The 15,406-nt window shown below is 43.6% G+C and overlaps 1 protein-coding gene across 2 annotated transcripts in view; it reads right to left on the bottom strand.

The window, feature by feature from the left end:
* ATP9A (ATPase phospholipid transporting 9A (putative)) overlaps positions 1 to 15,406 on the bottom strand; it is a 56,631-nt gene that overhangs the window by 15,973 nt on the left and 25,252 nt on the right. For both annotated transcript variants that reach the window (XR_007628742.1, XM_050313484.1), the window contains exons 12-18: positions 14,737 to 14,879; positions 13,880 to 13,992; positions 12,245 to 12,457; positions 6,679 to 6,840; positions 2,444 to 2,536; positions 1,396 to 1,479; positions 259 to 429 (exon numbers count right to left, since the gene is read on the bottom strand). Coding sequence is in view for 1 of the 2 variants with exons in the window: in XM_050313484.1 (XP_050169441.1) it covers positions 259 to 429; positions 1,396 to 1,479; positions 2,444 to 2,536; positions 6,679 to 6,840; positions 12,245 to 12,457; positions 13,880 to 13,992; positions 14,737 to 14,879 (979 nt within the window). In the remaining variant the exon portion in view is untranslated. The remainder of the gene's footprint in view (positions 1 to 258; positions 430 to 1,395; positions 1,480 to 2,443; positions 2,537 to 6,678; positions 6,841 to 12,244; positions 12,458 to 13,879; positions 13,993 to 14,736; positions 14,880 to 15,406) is intronic.

Below are 15,406 nucleotides of genomic sequence, written 5' to 3'. Positions count from 1 at the left end.
GAGCATGTTAGGGAAAGAAAAGCACGGGAGGTGACATGCTTTCATGTGTTCAGGCAACATTTACTACTTCCCAGCTATGTTCTGTTCCCAAAAGCGATGTTTAAAACACATCACCCAGCCCCATCACAAAGGTCATCTGGTGAAGTGTTTACCTTGACAGGGCCCCCAGACTACCATTATTTACCATCTGCAGGACAGTGCCATGTCCTCCAGAGGGTCTAAGCATTCCTGCTAGGAAGAACAGTGGGTTAGGCAGACCTTAATGCCAGCATTTCTCAGCGTCTCCAGCGTGGGTCTGACATCGGCCTGCAGCTGATCCTCCACCCCGGTGAGACACAGCAGCTCCATCTCCATCTCCAGGCTCTCGATGACCGTGGCCACCTTCAGGGATCGGTCGTGCACGCTCAGCTTTGCCTGGATGTACCTGGCCTGAGGGCAGAGCAGGCACAGCACAGTCAGCCCCTGCTTCTGTGGCAAACTGGGCTAACCAGCATGAGGGTCAACCACTGAACCTCCCTCTGACAACAGGCATTCAGCCTGGTCTAGGGAGAGGTGTTCCTGCCCATGGCAGGGGTTGGGACGAGATGGTCTTTAAGGTCTCTTCCAACCCAGGCCATTCTGTGATGCAGAGATGCCACCTGTGAGTGCTGGTGAACACGAGGTGTGTGTTACAGGATAAGGTGAGAAATACTTCAGGGAGCTGTTGCCATTTTGTCCCTGTGCTCTTTCAGGTGCACAGCGTGGCCTTGATCACACAAAGGCACAGCAGCTGCTGGAGTGGCACCTGCAGAAAGCCTGGAAGCAACTCCCTCACCCCACAGGTCTAACCAAGGTTCTTTACCTAACACATCTACAAATGATGGCAACAGAGAATCCTAAGCATTTCCATTATCACATCTCTGCATTTAAATAACCAGCTTGTCCTTTACATTCTCCTGCCTGGGGTAAGCAAGTCAAGTGCTGTGTGTAGAGACCCATCTAACAACCCCCACGCATGAAGCCTGTGTTTCCATGAAGCCTGAATGGGTTTTATTCAGGCTGTCTGTAGTTCCCCTGGATGTCAGAATACAAAAATGGAAATTAAAAGCCAACACATTTCCCAACACAAACACAACTTGTCTAACAAATTATTAACATTTGCAGAATTTATAACTACAAGAGATTATAAGGCAGGATTCAGGAACAGCTTTGGAGGGTCCTGGCTGGGATCCAGGTTTCATACGTATCACTTAAAAAGCAACTTTGATTAAAAGAACATCAAGACATTGACGAATGACAATTCTAGCAGAAGCAGGAGGGAGATGAGAGGCAGCATTATCAGGAGTGCTCTGGGAGAATCACTTCAGTGATTGTTTAAAAACACAGGGAAAAAAAAAAAAACAAATAAAAACTTACTTCAAAGTCCTGATACTGCTCTTCTGTCAGAGACTTCTTGGCTACGACAAGAACCCTCAGGCCTTCCCGAGCCATGTTACCACACTGGAAAGAAGGATCACATTGTAAACCAGAAACTCCATCTCCAGTAAGATGATTTATGCACAGCAGTGTGGAGATGGCAGTGTAAGATAGCAGGTTAAGAAAATAACCACCCCATTTGAGCAACCCCAGTGAGTCTATAACGTCTGATAAAGTGCATGATAAACCCGAGAAGAAAAAGGAGACTGGCAATGGTTTGTAACCTGTGCCAGTGATCAGAAAGAAAAATGTCCTCTCTGCTATGCCAGGGTGGCAAAAACAATCCCATTGATTTAATTGTCTCTGTCTCTTAAGCAAAAGGACAAAAGCCTGTGATTTCTAGACTTCACATCTTTGGCCATCTACTCTTTTAAAATAAGACCAAGTTGTTATTATTTCTGTGAACACCAGAAAATCAGCAATTGAAGTTATGGTTAGGATGCCCTATCCCTGGAGGTGTTCATGGTCATATTAGATGGGCTTTGGAGGAACCTGGTCTAGTGGTCCCTGCCCATGGCAGGGGGTTGGAATGACATGGGCTTTAAGGTCTCTTCCAACCCAAACCATTCTGAGATTCTATGAACTCTGTGCCACCATTACTACTAACCCAACAAACATGTCCCAGTACCAAGATGCCAAACGTAGTTTTGAAATTAGACCTTTCAGTCTAAAATAGATCCAAACACAGAATCAAGCCCAAGAAAAATTTGGTGAGTGTCAATCAGTTTTTGAGTGAAACCCATTTTATTTACAGGACTTATTCTGCATTAAATATGCTGAACTTGCCACCTGACTTCCTTGTTATTACATATACATTTGGTTGAAGATTAATACAATGAATTGCCAAGATCAGTGACCTTCTGGCTTACAGGTATTTTAGCAGTGAGGTCCCCCCTGCCACACTGACAAGCCTTGTCAGGTGTTTTCCTGGAAGGAGAAAAGCCCCCATGTGAGGAACCCCCTGAGCACAGGAGGGACAGCCCTGTACCTCCTCTTCCAGCCAGTCGTTGTACTGCACAATTCCAGCCATCACCACATCCGCCCCCTTCATATAGAAGGTGATCTCTCCTGTAGATTCATCCTGCAGATGAGAAACAGAACAGTCTAAGCTGGGCCAGTATTAGCAGATTTGGAGGGGCCTCAGCAAGTTAATTATGAGTTCTCAGCACAACAGTCATGGAAATGTCTGTACTGGGTCAGGCTGAAGGTCCACCTGGCTCAGCATCTTGTCTAGGGGTTAAAAGGAGATGCTTATTCAATTCCAACTCAGTTACTTGCAGAAGGAATTAACATTTAGACAAGGAGGATCAGCTTTTTAATCAGCCACACGGCATCTCCACACAGACACCTCTCAGTCCTGACTGTGTGTGCCCTCAGAATAACCTCTAGCCCTCACCTTGAAAATGAATTTCATGCTCACCTGAAACAATAAAACAGATGCGTGAAGCTTAACAGAGTAAAAATCACTCTAATTTACGCCCTCTGTTACATTACATGGAATAAGCAAAATTAAAGCTTCTGCTTGCCACAGAAAGGTCAGGTTGCTGCCTGTCTTATCTGATACAAGCAATTTATAGGCTGCAAGCAAAGCATATTTACACTACCACAAATTAAAAAATCCCTTCTAACCAGGCAGATACCTAAGGAGACCACAGGCATTTGTATTACAAGCTAATGGAAGCGTTGGCAATTTCCTCAAAGGAGACAAAACAATGAGTAAGGAACAAACTGCTCTGTAAACCAAGATAGCCACCAGGGATAGGAAGAAAACAAAGTGAACACGCAACACCAAAAAAGCCCAGAAAGGTCTGCTATAGACAGCTGTGAATGAGGGGGAAAAGTACTTCAGAAAAAAAAAGAAATTAAAGGAAAGCATAGTAGACATTTCATTGTCTCACTAATAGATGGGTCAGTTTGTTCCATTATTACAGAAACTAGTGGTGGAGGTGCTCATACATGAATACTTTGAGTCGGCAAGTAAAAGCCTCATGTCCTGTGGCAAAATAGAGGTTACATCCATAGGGAAAAAAATATAAGCAGTACCTGATGTGGATACTAAACCTGCAAAGAAAAGAAGTATCTTTGCTGGGCAAATTAAGAAGTAGCCAAAGACAATGAAGCTTCTTTACTGACCATTTTTGCCAAGCTCGCAGAGATACTCACAAGGAAGATTCTTATAATTAATCCTAACCATGGTTTTCAATGTCCTGAAACATCCAGCCTTCATATACCAACAGACACACATCCCACATCCCCAGAGGAAAATGTGTCACTCTACCAAAACAAGTAGAATCTGCTTAAATAAAACACAACGCTTTTGGCAGTAGCCAAAGGTAAAGGTTTATCTTTGAAATTATTTGATTAAAGAGCGCCTAACAACATCTCTGTAGGAAACTGAATAAAGACTCCACTTCCCGTGCTGCAGAGCTGGCTTAAGATAGTTTAGATTTTTTGTCCAATATAAATACTGTATCAGCTATCTCCTTGCATTAGTCATTTCCTCTCCCCGAGTTCAGTAGGAGGTTAGTGCGTTCTCATATTATGGCAAGATCACACTATAAATCTACACAGAGATTTGCCAGTTATATTGTTTTGGAGAAGCATCTTTTTCCACCGTGGTCTGACTCTGGCCACGGTTCAAAGGCTTCTTTCAATTCCAGATATGACAATAGCACTATCTTTGCTGTACAACAAAGATCATTCCACAGGGGCAAGGGGAAAAAAAAAAGGCAAAGAAAAAGAAGAATGGAAAATATTGTGGTCAAACAAACAGGCCTTCTTCAAAGAGGAAGATAAGTCAGTGCACAGAATGGTGAAGAGGCTGCTTGAGTTAAACAGGGCTTCTTAGAACTGAAATAATCAGGTACAGAAATAACAGTTGATCACAAGGAAACAAGTAGATACTGAATAAATACCCCAAACCAGGCAACATCTGCTACTTGCTTTCAATATTAACTATTATTCTATTTACTAAAAGCTATACATTGAAGGGGATCTTTCCATAGGAGCCAGAGTAGACAGGATGCACAGGGGAGATGAGTGCCTGCCAGGGACTGCAGGAACAGCATTGCTGGGCCGGGCACAGGAATCACTTGCTGAAACTCCATCCCCAGGGTGTACAGGAAGCCTGGCAACATCATCACAGGGCTCCCAACAGCCAAAAAAATAGCAGTTTATAAGAATGGGCAATACTTGCATAGCTGAGCAGAAAACTTTACCATTTGGATTCTACTCACTACAGTGGTGAGTGCAGCTTCATTTCCCTTCCTGCCTCATCACTCTGTGCTTTTTCTTCTGGATACTTCAGCTACTTTCCCTCCCCTTATTTTTGTTTTTTTTTCAAATAAGCAGCAGAGTTTTAGAAGATACACTGAAGAGGTAAACATCTTGAAAGTTGTGTATCAAAACCAAATGAGCACCTAAACATGAACACATATATGTTTAAACAAAGTAAATTTTACTTGATAACTATTTATAAACTTTTTTTTTTTTTAATGAAAATAAAAACCTTGATTGAAAATGTTATTTTGGAATATACAGGAACATGGCAAAGTAATATCCAGGCAGGCAGCATCTGCTACTCAAACCTAACTCTGCACAGGGTAGAGAGGGAGCTGATTTTAGTGGCTTAGAGCAGCTGAATGGCTACAAAATAAAGACACTCAATTAACACAACAGAGAGGGACTAATGCTTCTTTAAAAGTATTTACAGTCAGGATCTGGGCCTGATGTTGCTCCCACTGACCACAAGTGGGAGTTTTGCTGGTTTTGCCAGCAGAAATACCCTAAATACAGGAATACAAACTGGAGAATTTCTTCCTAATGGAGGAGAAGGTAGACAATAGACAATTTAAAAGGAATAAGCTTCAAATCAAAAAGGCAAAAAAGAGGATTGTCTTCCACTGAGATAAGAAAATTTCGGGCAGAGGAAATTTTTACAATCTGTTTCCAGATATTCCAAATAAACACAGTGTAACCCAGTTTTACTGCAAAGTGAACAGAGGAGAGAAAAAGTAAAATAACCCCCACACACTAATCTTACCTATTCTCCCCACCCTAAATAACAAAGCTGCAGAGCCCACGGTGTGATACAAAAAAATCCAGTCTTGCCCTGGATTATAGGTTTCATATTCATGTTTTAGATTCCTGGTACCAATTATCTGTCTGTACTCTCAGTAAAAAGAAAAAACAAACAAGGATGTTTTAATTATCTCCAAAAGAAATATTCAGATTGCTTCACCTTGTTTGCTCCACAGGCAAACAGCAGTGCCTTACCACAGCTGGATTTATCTTACTAACCTAGTGCTAGAGAGTCAATCTTGAAAACTAACAATCATAATGGTGACAGCTCTTTTAAACACCCACACTTTGTTGTTTTTCTTTCTTTTTCAGGTAGTTTTTTTTTCCTGAGGCTCTGATCTTATACTGTATTTTATCTAAACCCACAGTCATGTGTATGGTTTCAGCTGGGCACATATTCAGCGTGTGCAGTGCCTGCTGCTGAGCGAGGTACTTGCATAAATGTTCCCTTTCACCTCAACTCAGCTATTTCCAAGCCCTGCTCGTGACACTGTGTGCTCAGCCTGGCTGTGGGCTCTGTCCAACACCTCACACCAAAAATCATCTCCACAGCTCCCTGCAGCTCCAAGTGCTTCCTCCCGTGGTGCTGCACTTCCACAGGCTCTGAGAGCACTTTTGATGCCTGGCAGAGATCTGGGGAGCAGATTCACAAACCCACTAGTAATATCTTATAACTGTTGTGGCATCAGTCCAGAATTCCCTTCCTCCTTCCCACCTGCTGCCTTCTCCATCATTCCTTGTTGTACCCCACAATGCTCTGGAGATGCAGTGTAAGCTGGACCCGTGATCCTGCTTGGCTCTTGGCTGACCCTGAGGGGGGAAGGCACTTGTGACCTGGGTCCACTCCCAGCCCCAGTCCATCCCACAACCCTCTCAGCTCCGCCAGCACGACTGTGGCATGGGCATAGATGTTTGATGTGTTCCACTTCACGTTTTTCCCAGTGAGAGCGTGGAGCTTCCCTCACTGGAAATATTCCCAAACCATCTAAACACATTCCCACGGCATTTTCTCTGGGATGGCCCTGTTTGAGCAGGAAGGTTGGACCAGATGCCCCCACCGTGGTCCCTCCCAGCCTGCCCCATCCTGTGATTCTGTGATTTACAGGAGATCCCACAGGGCACGGAGCTCCCGGCGCCGCTCACCCGGACGATGATGCCCATGCGCTTGCTCTCGTAGGTGAAGGGGAAGATCTGGAGGATGGTGAAGTTCAGGATGTGGCCGCCCGGGGTCCTCAGCTGCACGGAGGACTGGTCTCTGCCCACCAGCGTCAAGCCCACGCTCTCAGTCCACTGTACCAGGGCCACCTGAGAGGAGAAGGACACGGTGAGGGCGGCCAGAGCCCACCATGAGGGGAAGGGATACTGGGGGGCTGCAGAGAATTCATTAGTCATTAATGGTGCTATCAAACAGATCTGCTGATAAACACAGGTGCTCCTCTATGGCTCTTCCTAGTGTGTTTTCCTTGATTTAGAAGCTTACTAACAGTGTTTTTGTGGTTTGGGCAGCCCAGCTCCTGTCTGGTTCAGCTGCCAGGCTGTCCTAGACCCTCAGCAGGAGGTGATCACCCTTTAATTGGACATCAGGACGAATTTCTTCATGGAAAAGGTGGTCAGGCATTGGAAGGGGCTGCCCAGGGAGGTGGTGGAGTCCCCATCCCTGGAGGTGTCCGAGGAAGGACTGGACATAGCACTCAGTGCTCTGGGCTGGGGGACAAGGTGGGGATCGGGCACATGGACTTGATGGTCTGGGAGGTCTTGTCCAACCTAAATGATTTGGGGATTCTGTTCCAAATGAACAAGGGCAGGCACAGGGACCCTCTGCCCAGCCCTGTGGTGCCCAAACCTCCTTGGGCACATCAGGTAAATCCCTTTACAAACACTTGCTTTTTGAAAGTGCTATGTCCCAGCTGGCTGTTTATGAAATCAGGAATTCAAACCAAGGAATTCACCCTGGATTTAAAATATCAAAGCCAGAAGCACTAATGCATTCCATTAATAATTCATATTAAAAAAGCAAACAAACAAAATGAGCTCTGTTACTATCTATCTGTTCAGTAGTAACAGTTCATCAACAGCTTTCAGGCTCTGTAGTGATCAGCAAGGCAGCTGAAGGCAGGCTCAGACACTTCTTAGCAGAGAGCCCTTCTCCCTAAACATTAAAAAACCTGAAACACAAAACAAAACCAAACCTAAATCAACCCCAGATTTTTCAAGGCACACACCAGAACTCATTTAACTGAATTTAGGTGGGTATAATTTTGATTGCAGCTTCCAGTATTTAAGGACCTACAGCACTGAATTCTTTACTAGCTTTCACTAGACTGCAGCTGAGTCAGGACAGAAGACCAAAGCCTTTATTTTGCTTCCCTGACAATCCTCCCAGAATCCCCACCTCAGCTGACACATCCATCTAAGACTGAGCTTGCTGAGACTTAACTCTAGAAGCTGTCTGGGCAGTAACAGATGGGAGCAGCAGCTGACACGAGCCCATACATCACTGGCCTCCAGAAAGGATCAAGGGATACTTTCTCCAAACAGACATGTAATACTGGGAGTGTTTTACAGTGACATTTTCAAAGGCAGGAGAGCACTGGGAACATGGTTGCTGCTGATTTGAAGGTTAACTACACCTTATGTCTTTCAGGTCCTGCCTTTAAGTGACCACAAATGCCTTAGACAAAAATGAAATTTATTTTGGGAAATCATAAACATGAGATACTAATAAAAATGGAACCTGTAAATACTTGTATTGGGTCTACATTTTATTATAAGAATTGACCCAGTTGGGTCTAACTGGAGAATCTTTTGTGAACTCAGATCTCTTTCATCCAAAATTAGGCATAAAAGAAAACTTAAACTTTTGCTTTCATAAAGTAGTCTTAAATTGCCAGATTAAAATAAAACTCCAAAAATGGTTGAGTTGACTTTGCCTTGAAAGACCTTTAAGTCAATTTGAATCAATATTTGGTTTAATATTAGCAAGTTTTTGCAGGCTTACTCAAAGATTACAAATCAAAGGCTCTTTCAACCTTATCTTTGAAAAAGTTTCTTCAAGCCATCCTCACTGCATTAAAGTGTGCAGTTAGATAATCCTCCTAACAGTCTCCCAGAGCAGAAATGGAGCTTAGGTTTCTAATACTTTGGTTAATAAATAATTACTGAGAATTGCTCACAACACAATGTTATGTGATGTTCAGCCTGAGCAGCACTGGCTGTTGATTTGTCCATGTTGGTAAGCTGCAAATGCCTGGAGACACAAATCTCTGCTCCCAGCTCAGCATCTCCTTTTTACAGACACCTTCTCCCTCCTTCCCTGCCAGCATCTCATTTAAATCCTACATCAGGAAGCTTTAAACCTCCAGAAAGAAAAGCCTTGTGCAGAGGAACAAATGGATGAGGTGCTACATCATGCACAGGGCACACTTCAAACTGATTGACTGCAGAGCACCAGGAACTGGGCATTGCCCTGAAATGGTACCTCAATGGAAGGGGAAGAATAAGAAAAGAAATTCCCCTTCTCCATGCTGCTCCTGAGCAGGTGTGGGTCCTGTCTCACCTCCAGGTGAACCACAGGGGCCGGAGGTTGACTCCATGAACGTGCCACTTCCCAGCCTCTACAGTACTTAATGAATAACTACTGAGAGAGACAGCGATGTAATTCTGAAGTGTTCCCATCAGATGTACTAAAAGCACTGACATTACTGTCTCCACTCAACAGGGAATACAATGGGCCTGGCCTTTGGGAAGTGCAGTGGCACCAGTGGAAAGAACAATGGCAACGGAAGAACCGACGGCTCTTCTGGCAGGATCCGGGCACCTGGGACAGGGAGCACGTCCTGGCTCCATGTGAGACAGAGGAGGTTTATTCTGTGTTGTACAAACAGATAACTAGAGGTGCTCTCAGCCACAATGAAAAGATGAGAAACATTCAACATGCAAAAATACATTTACAGCTTAGAGTGAGATTTAAAAGAGGCTTGAAGTCCCTCAAACACCTCCACCAAACATGCTCACTGAGGAGGGAAATCAACAAAGTGACCACACGCCAGGATTTTCCAGCTCCATCCAGGCCAAGCCTGATCCTGATCTGAGTATTACAAAGCCGAGCAGCTCCAGCAGCTCAGGACACCATCCCCAAACTTTGCTCTTTCTGCCAATTAAATTACCCAAGCCACCACTGAAGTGGATATCGACTAATAAATTTCATTCTAAAGAGACAAATTGATCCTTGCGTGCCATGAGTTGCTCTGCAGAGCCCCATTTAGGGCTGCCTGGGCAGGCAGACAGCAGGCAGAGACCAATTGATCCGTGCACCCTTTCATGTCCTGGCAGCTGTGGAGGGTTGTCAGGGTTAAAGACTGTTTGCCCAGGAATCCCAGGCACTCTTATCTCTGATCAGATTATATCTATTTCATTTCCCCTGTTAGTTACTGTATGGCCACAACTGACAACTGGCTCGCAGAGCCCCAAGGCTGTAACCGATATCTGAATAAAGATACTTCAAGACTTCTAAATGGCAGCGTGCACAGGAAACAAATTTAGGAAATCCTGCTTTCTGTTACAGGAAATGAATCCTGTGCCAACTGGTAGAAATTACCCTTGCTGTTAAAGTAAAGAGAATACAAGTTTTTGTACTCATTTCATAAACTGACCTTCCCTGCCATGGCAATATTTTATTGATATAGGATTTCAAAGGCTGGCTTTAACAGGAGTCCAAAGCCATTCCCCCACAGGGAATGTTATTTAACAGCATTGCTCCCTACTCGAGGACTCCACTTGTGTTGATCCTGTGTTTTGTACCATCTAGTATGACATACAGAGCATGGCTAAACAATATTTGTATATCTAAGACCTACAGACAATATTTCCTCAGTGCAGCAAAGCATATCTGATTTCTGAACCCGCTGTAATTCTCTACTTAAGATATCACAAGAAAGGAAAAAAAGAATTTAAACAATAATCTTGGAAGGATTAGTTATCATGCTATAGTAAAACAAACAAACAATATCCCCTGGGCATTTCAGACAAATTGCTGCATAAATATTTTAAAGACAGAGCAGTGCAAGGAGAAAAAGGAAAAGAAAAATCACTGACTTCACCATATACCACAGTATATATGTAAACAAACAGAAAATCTGTGCAAAAATAGCCAGTAAATGCTTTAGGGGGAAAAACCCCCAACTTAAATGCAGATCACAAAAATTACCATCTGGAAATCATTCAGAACTCATTTGAATCCAAAGGCAGTTGCTTTCTGTAAGCTGCTTTTACAGGGGAGAGCAAGACATTACAGAGAAGAAAAGCAGGTAAACAAACCCCTGCCCTAGACTGTGCATGGGAGAGGACGAGAGGACACCCACACCCTGCTCAGGGAGGAGGAAATGCTGGTTGGCACTGTGGGCACGTCAATGGAGGAGGGGGAAAGAGCAGAGGTGCAGCTTTTGTACAGTGCAGAGAAAAGCACAATATATGAAACGAATGGATTCCCTTACTTTGGAAGAAAAACACTATAGGGAACAGATTGAATGTATATGAAATGTATAAACTAAGTCTGTGTGCCAGTCTTTCAGTAGTTCATACAATCCCAAAATCATCACACAGCTGGGCTTTTAACAAATAAATGTATTTCCATGCAAAGCATTTCTCACCTCTAACAATGAGGAGAGCCAGCTTCTCTTCTGATGTCAGAGGTGAAAAGGTTATTATCAGAGGCAAACCTGGTTTATTTGGGGCAATAAGTGGAAAAGCCCTTCAAATGTAGTCAGAGGGGTGACATGTTCTCATGGCATCAGTGGGATTCTCAGGGGAAGTTTAAAACTTCAGTCTCTTTCCATAGCACAGAGAAAGTGTAGTTGTACAAATTAACAGAAAGCAAAATCATTAATCTTGGTTGCACTAAAAGATGTATCCAAGAAGTGTAACCAATACGCAAAAATGTATTTTATTCCTCCTGTCTTTGTCACAGAAGGAAACAACATTGCAATTCAATTTTCCAAATTTTGCAGAGGGTTGCAAACAACACTTAAATTGTAGGTCCTGTATTGAAACTGATCTCCCAAATGTTCAGTTAAAGTTCCCAGTGAGGGTCTGGAGAGCTGCAAAGTTTCTCCCTCCTGTACCACCCTGCATAGCCCTGGCTGTGCTGGGGGCTGGCAGAGATCTGGCAGGGTACAGCTTTGCTCCAAAACAAACTTGCACACTTCACTCTTGAGCACTGGGCCTGTCCATCTGCATGGGAAGGGAGGTGTCCTGGGTCAGCAGGGCTGTCCGGTGTGATTTACAACTTTTCCCTTGGTCTGGAAGTTCAAACACCTCACAGAGCAGGGACAAGCTGAACTGTGTGAGTATTCTAACCCCCTTCCACAAGTTTTCTCCCCAAAGAAGATAAGACTGCTCATAATTCACCAAACGTGGTCAAAGGGACTCATGGTGTTGAAGTGCAAAATACACCCTGGACAAAAGCTACAGGAGCAAAAATTCTGCAATGCTACAACAGATCCCAGTCACCATGTGGATCTGTAGCTTCAGGCAAAGAGGCAGAACAGCTGAGAGGGCACTTATGGTCAATTCATGGGTTATCAGAGCAATAAACACATTGAAATATTATCCCCTTCACCAAACTGGAGGGCTTCCTCCAAGTAACTGTGCTTTTTTCCCAGCAACAAGCACGGTCATACTGACACTTTCATCCACCCCAGTGGGTACTGACCTCATCAGGGCTGGAGGCCTGGTACACCCTGCAGGAGTCCTCGTAGTGTCTCTCAGCCTCTGCCTGGTCCGTGACCCCGTTGGACTCGTACACGGGGGTCACGTTGTGGCACAGGGCGATGGCCTTCACCGCCTCGTGCACGCGGCTGCTCATCGTCTTACGCACCTTCGTGGCCAAGGTGAGGCCCTTCACTGCAGGGGGGTCCTGGGATTGCTTATAAACAAAGAAAGGAGGATTACTGGGAGGGAAATTTATTAGATGAAGTCTTTACTTCAGTGAAGACCACATATGAGGCAGCTGTGCAGTCCATCCCCAGAAGTGAGACACACTCATCACAGATCTTAACTCAGGCCATCACTGGGAACACCCCAGGGCAATCCAGCTCCTTTATCGTTGTTACTGGTGTAGCAAAATGTCCCAAAACTTTTACCTAAGGTTTTGGAACAGTACACCACGGAAAAAAAACTTTTGTTGCAGATCCACCAGGCACCACATGGTGATGGACCAAAGTCAGAAGACTCAGTGAAACCACTTTTTGCTCCACAAAAGCCCGGCGTGGCTTGGAAAATTAAGAGTCACGTGGGTTTCATGTTCAAGAGAATATAATTGGTGAAAACAGAAAACAGATGACTCGTATGGAGCTAGAAAATCTTAATTACATTCATTTAATTTTTAATACTATTTTTAGTATCAGAATGGGAGTCTTCAGATAATTGCACAATTACTAAATTATCCTGGTTGAAGAAGGGACACACAGTGATCCAGTTTCCTGCTCTGTTAACCTTTAGTGTCAAGAGGACAAAAGTTTCACTTCCAGGTCAAAGGCCACAACATGGTAAAAATAAGAGTAAAGAATAAGAACTACAGTTCAAAATGAATCATTGCCAGCAAATGCTCCTCATTATAAGGAATCTCATTTGGTAATTATACAAGTTTTATGAGACATGTTCTTTGCCACGGTAATTCCACGTGTTATTTTCCACGCTAGTGATTAGGATACAAGATCCTCAAATTTAATATTGCTGCTCATCAGCACTGCTGCCAAAAACCAAACAGCAAACCCTCAGCTGAAGTGCATTCAGTCACTAGTCACACACTGGACTAGTCAGTCACCCAAATGTTCTTGACAAATATTGAATATTTTGGCAAATAATTAACTAGTAGTCAAGTTTTCTCCAGAGCTTGAGTACAGCATTGAGGGCAAACAGAACTGAAGTTTGGTGGGTTGTGATTTTGGGAGGGGGTTGCTGGATTTTTTTTTTGGTAGTGCAGTTCAGTCATTTAAGGGTCTCAACACCGAGAGAAGAAAGAGCTGCTAAGAGAAGGGAAAGAAAGATGCCTAGATATCTAAATAATTGTCTGTTATTTTACACTCAGACCTCAGTAACAAGACCCAGGCACATACACCCACTTACACTTGCATGTGCTGGGACATTTAAAGACTGCAGACATGTAACTACCTACAGATGCAGCAAACAATCATGATGTTATTTATGCATTGAGCATCCAACGACCTTCAGACTTTTCCAAAAAGTAATAGTCAGTAACAGGTCCCTGCCATTACAATTCATCATTAGCCCAGTGACCTGGAAAACTTTTGTGAATGAAGAGTCAATTGATGCAGTTCAGTTCTACCTGGGTGTATATGCTGAATATGTGGCTCTGCACTTCATCCATGGAGTCCAGCCCGTACGCCACCGTCCCCAGGTGCAGTCTCTTGAAGACCATCTCGTTCTGTGTCAGAGTTCCTGAAACAAAAGCAGCACCAGACACGGAGTGGGAACCAGCACACCTATTCCCCAGCACTCCTTATCCTTGTGTCTCAAATTCAAGATAAACTGGGCCAGAAGCTGAACCAGCCACTGCACCAGACTGTCAGCACAGGCCAGGGCTAGTAAAAAAACCCCAATATTAGCAAACCCGAAGGCTGATTCTCCTGGGAAGTAGTGGTGCATAAATAAGAAAGACATTCACCTCACAGTCAGTGCCAGCAGCAGCTGCAAGCATAATTCTGGTCCCATTGGAACAAAAAAAAAAGAACTGGAAGCAACTTCAATGGAATGAGGATTTTATGTCAGACCAAGGTTTTCATTACAGCTTAAGCTTTCAGAATCATGCCCAACTTCAAAAGTGTAAAGACAGTAGCAAACAGACTAATGATATGTTTCTGCCTGCATATATAAACTATCTTTATCTGGCTTTGAAAACTATCTCTAAAAAGTTGATTTTAATTTTGTTTTTACCCTCAGCTTTTGTTTTAATAGCATGCTTTAAGTGTTCTTTGAAGTAGTGTAACATTCCTGTCCTACCTTACCTATAGTGCCTTCAGAACAAAAAAAAAGCAGAACTTTCTTTCAGATTAAATCTTATGTCAAAGTGACAGGAAATGCATATTTCTTCTAGTCCAAAAAAAACTTACATTATACTCTCTGCCTGGCCAAAAAACATAACAAAATCCCAACCACAACATTCCATGACTTTTCTACAGATACCTGTTTTGTCTGTAAGCAAATAGGATATCCTGCCCAACTGCTCAGGAATAGTGCTGGATCGAACCACAGTGCCAGGGATTTTGGAATCTCGGCGGATCACCCAGCTGTAGACAATTTTCCCCATGTCCAGATTCACACGTAAACTGTGCAGGAGGGAGGGGGAAAAGAGGGGAAGGGGAAAGAAAAGGTATCACCAGTTAAACTTTGGGAAAAATCCTCATGAACTGCCTCAATGCAATGAAAGGACACACAGTCCACCCTGAATTTGAGCTGCTAAAGAGGGTGTTTCAGGAGAAGTATATTCAAAGTCAGTGGTCGGGTGGCAAAAGTAATTACACTGTAATTCAAAGATAGATGATAAAATTACAATGAGAAGAACAGATACGATTTGAGGGGAAGATGGACACAGAGTAAGAACAGTGGGATTGATCCAGAGAGAGCAGATTAAAAATGGAACTCAAATGAATCCCAGTACTGCACCCAAAGTAATTTACTAATTCACTTCCTAATCCAGTACAATTCAATATTAAAGTTTCATTCCCCTCTAAAAGACAGTTGTGTTCCATGACACTACAGGCTGTATAGATAACCCTGCTTTTCCGTTTTTTGCTCTGTTCTTATCAAAGTAACCAGGTAGTCCAAACACAGAGAAGGGCCCTTAAATGACTAA

Source organism: Myiozetetes cayanensis, unplaced genomic scaffold (genome assembly GCF_022539395.1).
Source record: "Myiozetetes cayanensis isolate MyiCay16 unplaced genomic scaffold, myiCay2020 scf19, whole genome shotgun sequence".
NCBI lineage: Eukaryota > Metazoa > Chordata > Aves > Passeriformes > Tyrannidae > Myiozetetes > Myiozetetes cayanensis.
Note: the sequence above shows the minus strand (reverse complement) of the source record. Positions and strands in the feature narration are given on the sequence as shown.